This window comes from Notothenia rossii, assembly GCF_949606895.1.
Source record: "Notothenia rossii genome assembly, chromosome: 9".
In the NCBI taxonomy this organism is placed as follows: domain Eukaryota; kingdom Metazoa; phylum Chordata; class Actinopteri; order Perciformes; family Nototheniidae; genus Notothenia; species Notothenia rossii.
In genome coordinates this window covers 72,061-80,011 of record NC_136907.1, presented here as the reverse complement: position 1 = coordinate 80,011, position 7,951 = coordinate 72,061, and the positions used below count along the sequence as shown (strand labels likewise).

At 38.7% G+C, this 7,951-nt stretch overlaps 1 protein-coding gene across 3 annotated transcripts in view; it reads left to right on the top strand.

The window, feature by feature from the left end:
• The first annotated feature begins 6,576 nt into the window (after positions 1-6,576).
• Positions 6,577-7,951, top strand: part of pwwp2a (PWWP domain containing 2A) — an 18,161-nt gene continuing 16,786 nt past the window's right edge. For 2 of the 3 annotated variants that reach the window (XM_079650246.1, XM_079650244.1), the window contains exon 1: positions 6,578-7,639. In XM_079650246.1, the coding sequence (XP_079506372.1) occupies positions 6,909-7,639 (731 nt within the window). In that variant the 5' untranslated portion in view covers positions 6,578-6,908. Of the gene's footprint in view, positions 7,640-7,951 lie in introns of all 3 variants that reach the window. The other variant, XM_079650245.1, reaches the window with a different exon arrangement.

Here is a 7,951-nt window from a genome sequence, read left to right as displayed (position 1 = left end):
TCACTGAGGACCTGACATATCAATGAGGACCTGACATGGACTCATCACTGAGGATCTGACATGGACTCATCACTGAGGACCTGACATGGACTCATCACTGAGGACCTGACTCATCAATGAGGACCTGACATGGACTCATCACTGAGGATCTGACATGGACTCATCATTGAGGACCTGACATGGACTCATCACTGAGGACCTGACATGGACTCATCACTGAAGACCTGACATGGACTCATCCCTAAGGACCTGACATGGGCTCATCACTGAGGACCTGACATGGAATCATCACTGAGGACCTGACATGGACTCATCACTGAGGACCTGACATGGACTCATCTCTGAGGACCTGACATGGACTCATCACTGAGGACCTGACATGGACTCATCACTGAGGACCTGACATGGACTCATCTCGGAGGACCTGACATCGACTCATCACTGAGGACCTGACATGGACTAATCACTGAGGACCTGACTCATCTCGGAGGACCTGACATCGACTCATCACTGAGGACCTGACATGGACTAATCACTGAGGACCTGACTCATCTCTGAGGACCTGACATGGACTCATCACTGAGGACCTGACATGGACTCATCTCGGAGGACCTGACATGGACTCATCACTGAGGACCTGACATGGACTAATCACTGAGGACCTGACTCATCTCTGAGGACCTTACATGGACTCATCACTGAGGACCTGACATGGACTCATCACTGAGGACCTGACATGGACTCATCACTGAGGACCTGACATGGACTCATCACTGAGGACCTGACATGGACTCATCACTGAGGACCTGACATGGACTCATCTCTGAGGACCTGACTCATCACTGAGGACCTGACATGGACTCATCACTGAGGACCTGACATGGACTCATCACTGAGGACCTGACATGGACTCATCTCTGAGGACCTGACTCATCACTGAGGACCTGACATGGACTCATCTCTGAGGACCTGACTCATCTCTGAGGACCTTACATGGACTCATCTCTGAGGACCTGACTCATCACTGAGGACCTGACATGGACTCATCTCTGAGGACCTGACTCATCTCTGAGGACCTTACATGGACTCATCACTGAGGACCTGACTCATCACTGAGGACCTGACATGGACTCATCACTGAGGACCTGACATATCAATGAGGACCTGACATGGACTCATCACTGAGGATCTGACATGGACTCATCACTGAGGACCTGACATGGACTCATCACTGAGGACCTGACTCATCAATGAGGACCTGACATGGACTCATCACTGAGGATCTGACATGGACTCATCATTGAGGACCTGACATGGACTCATCACTGAGGACCTGACATGGACTCATCACTGAAGACCTGACATGGACTCATCCCTAAGGACCTGACATGGGCTCATCACTGAGGACCTGACATGGAATCATCACTAAGGACCTGACATGGACTCATCACTGAGGACCTGACATGGACTCATCACTGAGGATCTGACATGGACTCATCACTGAGGACCTGACTCATCACTGAAGACCTGACATGGACTCATCCCTAAGGACCTGACATGGGCTCATCACTGAGGACCTGACATGGAATCATCACTGAGGATCTGACATGGACTCATCACTGAGGACCTGACTCATCATTGAGGACCTGACATGGACTCATCACTGAGGACCTGACATGGACTCATCACTGAAGACCTGACATGGACTCATCCCTAAGGACCTGACATGGGCTCATCACTGAGGACCTGACATGGAATCATCACTAAGGACCTGACATGGACTCATCACTGAGGACCTGACAAGGACTCATCACTGAGGACCTGACATGGACTCATCTCGGAGGACCTGACATGGACTCATCACTGAGGACCTGACATGGACTCATCACTGAGGACCTGACATGGATTCATCACTGAGGACCTGACATGGACTCATCTCTGAGGACCTGACATGGACTCATCACTGAGGACCTGACATGGACTCATCACTGAGGACCTGACATGGACTCATCTCTAAGGACCTGACATGGAGTCATCACTGAGGACCTGACATGGACTCATCTCTAAGGACCTGACATGGACTCATCACTGAGGACCTGACATGGACTCATCTCGGAGGACCTGACATGGACTCATCACTGAGGACCTGACATGGACTCATCACTGAGGACCTGACATGGATTCATCACTGAGGACCTGACATGGACTCATCTCTAAGGACCTGACATGGACTCATCTCTGAGGACCTGACATGGATTCATCACTGAGGACCTGACATGGACTCATCACTGAGGACCTGACATGGACTCATCTCTAAGGACCTGACATGGAGTCATCACACTAACAGCATCACCAAAATAGCGGCTCTTTTTAAAAATTGTATTAGTCAATGTATTGAACATGTTAGAAACAAAACAAACAATAATAATAATTCAAGGTTCAAGGTATAAAACAAATGTTTTCTCAAAGTTCCTATCATGTTCAAAAGGGGCAAGAAGAAGCTTAAAAACGGTTCTGGTCCTACAACCCCCCCCCCCCCCCCCCCCCCCTCCCCCCATCACTTCACAGGTCCTGCTCAGAACCATTCAGGATCTGGTTTCTAAATGAGAGTTCTAGTTTAGATAAAGTTGCACAGTATTTCAGCTCATCATTACAGTTATTCCACAGATGAACACCTTCTGTTGTGATGCAATGAAGTTTGGAATGTGTTTGTATGGGTGGTTTTAAAAAGAGGCGTATGACTCTATTCTAACAATTAATATATGTTAAAAGAAAAAGATTTAATGGAAATACAAAATCATTTCTTGTAAAATTACAGATCTTTTTTGGCAAAAAATGTGATAGTTAATGTAAACTAAGGCTTTTGTAAAGTAAAATGACATTCTTTTCTTTGTGTTTTACTTGGTCTTAGATATACGGTACTTTTTTGTAATAATAAAAGTAATTTTCTGTATTTTAGCTTTTCTTTATCATTTTCAAAAGATAATTATTCTGTTTTTGTGGTATCTTACCTTGTGTTATTATTACATGTTATTGCATTTGTCCAGCAGGGGGCAAACTCACTCTTGGTATTAAAAGAGCCTGTGGTAGGGTATACGTTCCCACGAGGAAGTCCCGGCAGCATGTTACCAAAGTAAAACCAGTTAAACCTACTCCTATGATAAGGACATACAATTATTGATCACAAGATACAACAGTTTTCTTGAGGTTTATGACTCTATTCTAACAAATAATATATAATAAAAGAAAAATATTTCATGAAAATTACATAGACGGAAGTTAATGTTTTTTTTACATGTTATCTCCGTATTTTATTTTACAGTTTTTTGCCAGAAAATGTCAGTTTTTCTACAATTTTTTTTTTTTACAGTGTACGTCTGTTTCCAGTTATTTTTATTTTGAAATTCAGTTCCTGACAGATGCCAAAAAAGCCTGAGATTATGGAATTAAACAAATAAATAAAAACAAGTATAATTGTGTGTTATTGGTGAGTAAATAACAGAGTGTTATTAGAAAAGAATAACAATTTAGAAGGAAAAAAAGATACAAAAAAATACAGATTTCAGTATCCTGAGGCTCTGAGCCCCATTTATTTTCCTCACAGACGACAAAATAAGTCAGACGTTATACGATTTAAAATGAAAACAATAATCGTGGCTTGATATTGAGTAAGAACATATTTTTATGAACCCCACAGCTTCCTGTCTTCCAAGAGCCGAACGGACAAAAAGACGCGTTGCAGGCACGAAACACACCACCAATAGAAATACATTGCTTTTAAAATCGTTCTGTGTGACACGAAAAAAAAAGGGGAACATCGTGTTGGTGAACACGAATCAATAGATTAAATGACGTGACTATAATACGAAATGCTGTGAGACTGGGTTGCACACTAACCTGTCTCACATTACCCTGTCTCACAATAACCTGTCTCACAGACACCTGTCTCACATTACCTGTATATGAATGACAATGAATAGAGTTTACCTCACAGTCTTCTTCCATGTTTCTGCAGCCTTGCTCCTCAAGACACTGAGGACCCTTCAGGTGAAAGTCCACAAAGAACACTACAAGTTATTAACAACACATTAAATACTGATGTTATATTCTTTATTACACATTAAATACTGATGTTATATTCTTTACTACACATTAAATACTGATGTTATATTCTGTACTACACATGAAATACTGATGTTATATTCTTTATTACACATTAAATACTGATTTTATATTCTTTACTACACATTAAATACTGATGTTATATTCTGTACTACACATGAAATACTGATGTTATATTCTGTACTACACATTAAATACTGATGTTATATTCTGTACTACACATGAAATACTGATGTTATATTCTGTACTACACATGAAATACTGATGTTATATTCTTTATTACACATTAAATACTGATGTTATATTCTTTACTACACATTAAATACTGATGTTATATTCTGTACTACACATGAAATACTGATGTTATATTCTGTACTACACATTAAATACTGATGTTATATTCTGTACTACACATGAAATACTGATGTTATATTCTTTATTACACATTAAATACTGATGTTATATTCTTTACTACACATTAAATACTGATGTTATATTCTGTATTACACATTAAATACTGATGTTATATTCTGTTATATTCTGTACTACACATTAAATACTGATGTTATATTCTGTATTACACATTAAATACTGATGTTATATTCTGTTATATTCTGTACTACACATTAAATACTGATGTTATATTCTGTATTACACATTAAATACTGATGTTATATTCTGTTATATTCTGTACTACACATTAAATACTGATGTTATATTCTGTATTACACATTAAATACTGATGTTATATTCTTTATTACACATTAAATACTGATGTTGTATTCTGTATTACACATTAAATACTGATGGTATATTCTGTACTACACATTAAATACTGATGTTATATTCTTTACTACACATTAAATACTGATGTTATATTCTGTACTACACATGAAATACTGATGTTATATTCTTTATTACACATTAAATACTGATGTTATATTCTTTACTACACATTAAATACTGATGTTATATTCTGTACTACACATGAAATACTGATGTTATATTCTGTACTACACATTAAATACTGATGTTATATTCTGTACTACACATGAAATACTGATGTTATATTCTGTACTACACATGAAATACTGATGTTATATTCTTTATTACACATTAAATACTGATGTTATATTCTTTACTACACATTAAATACTGATGTTATATTCTGTACTACACATGAAATACTGATGTTATATTCTGTACTACACATTAAATACTGATGTTATATTCTGTACTACACATGAAATACTGATGTTATATTCTTTATTACACATTAAATACTGATGTTATATTCTTTACTACACATTAAATACTGATGTTATATTCTGTATTACACATTAAATACTGATGTTATATTCTGTTATATTCTGTACTACACATTAAATACTGATGTTATATTCTGTATTACACATTAAATACTGATGTTATATTCTGTTATATTCTGTACTACACATTAAATACTGATGTTATATTCTGTACTACACATTAAATACTGATGTTATATTCTGTATTACACATTAAATACTGATGTTATATTCTTTATTACACATTAAATACTGATGTTGTATTCTGTATTACACATTAAATACTGATGGTATATTCTGTACTACACATTAAATACTGATGTTATATTCTGTATTACACATTAAATACTGATGGTATATTCTGTACTACACATTAAATACTGATGGTATATTCTGTATCACACATTAAATACTGATGGTATATTCTGTATTACACATTAAATACTGATGTTATATTCTGTATTACACATTAAATACTGATGTTATATTCTGTATCACACATTAAATACTGATGGTATATTCTGTATTACACATTAAATACTGATGTTATATTCTGTATTACACATTAAATACTGATGGTATATTCTGTATTACACATTAAATACTGATGTTATATTCTGTATTACACATTAAATACTGATGGTATATTCTGTATTACACATTAAATACTGATGTTATATTCTGTACTACACATTAAATACTGATGTTATATTCTGTATTACACATTAAATACTGATGTTATATTCTGTATTACACATTAAATACTGATGTTTTATTCTGTATTACACATTAAATACTGATGTTATATTCTGTATTACACATTAAATACTGATGTTATATTCTGTACTACACATTAAATACTGATGTTATATTCTGTATTACACATTAAATACTGATGTTATATTCTGTACTACACATTAAATACTGATGTTATATTCTGTATTACACATTAAATACTGATGTTATATTCTGTACTACACATTAAATATTGATGTTATATTCTTTACTACACATTAAATACTGATGTTATATTCTGTATTACACATTAAATACTGATGTTATATTCTGTACTACACATTAAATACTGATGTTTTATTCTGTACTACACATTAAATACTGATGTTATATTCTTTACTACACATTAAATACTGATGTTATATTCTGTACTACACATTAAATACTGATGTTATATTCTGTATTACACATTAAATACTGATGTTATATTCTGTACTACACATTAAATACTGATGTTATATTCTTTACTACACATTCAATTCTGTATATTATTATTACATGTTCTGTTTGTGAAGATAAACACACTGATGACGCCATTACACTCTCACAAAACCATCCAATCACAAACGACGCTGAACAACGTTTAACTTGAGTGACAGGCTCTCCAGCCAACGGCAGTGCGCCTGCGCAGCTGACAGAGAGCGGGGGGCGGGACCAGGCGCCGCTAGGCAGCACAGGAAGAAAATGGCTGCCGTGGCTGCAGAGCCAGGAGCTGCAAGAAGAGAAGAAGAAGAACCGGGACCGGATCTACGAAGAGAACCGGGACGGGGCCTAACGGGAGAACCGGGAGAACCGGGACTGACCCCGCTGCTGGTCCCCGGGCCGCAGCTTGAGCCCTGGATGGAGGCTGGGGGGCAGCGTGTCGGGCCGGAGGCGGGAAGAGGCGAGGGAGAGGGAGAGAGACCCGGAGCAGACCGGGAGGACCGGCTCTGTTCGGTACCAGCGGACCGGGTCTGCTCGGTACCGGGGGACCCTCAGGGGGGAGGCTCCGAGCCCCGGGCCGTCTTCCTGCTCTCCTTCCCGGCCCCCCCTCCCGGTACGGAGGCCGGCCTGTCGCTAACGGAACCGGCAGAACCGACAACTAACGAGACCGGTACGGACCGAGCCGAGCCCGCAGACCGCGATCAGGACCGGGACGGCAATCAGGACTTGGACCGGGACTACACTCTGAGAGCCCCAATGAAGCAGGAACCCCCCTCCGCTGGTCTGAGTCCTGCTGATCTGAGTCCATCGGATCTGATTGTTGCTGATCTGAGTCCTGCTTATCTGAGTCCTGCTGATCTGAGTCCAGCTGATCTGAGTCCTGGTTCTGAGGTCCGGGTCTCTCTGGAACATGTGATCGATGACGCGCTGGTGGTGTCCTTCCGGAGGGGGGAGCAGGTGTTCAGTGGGGTCCTGATGGACGTGTCCCGCAGGTAAATATAAACAATAACAAAGATATATCTATATCAGCGCCATATATGAGTCACTTGTGGTCATGTGAGATACTCTTATTACTTATAGCTATACTCTGATTACTTACAGGTATACTCTGATTACATACATACAGCTATACTCTGATTACATACATACTGGTATACTCTGATTACTTACAGCTATACTCTGATTACATACATACAGCTATACTCTGATTACATACATACTGGTATACTCTGATTACTTACAGCTATACTCTGATTACATACAGCTATACTTTGATTACATACAGCTATACTTTGATTACATAC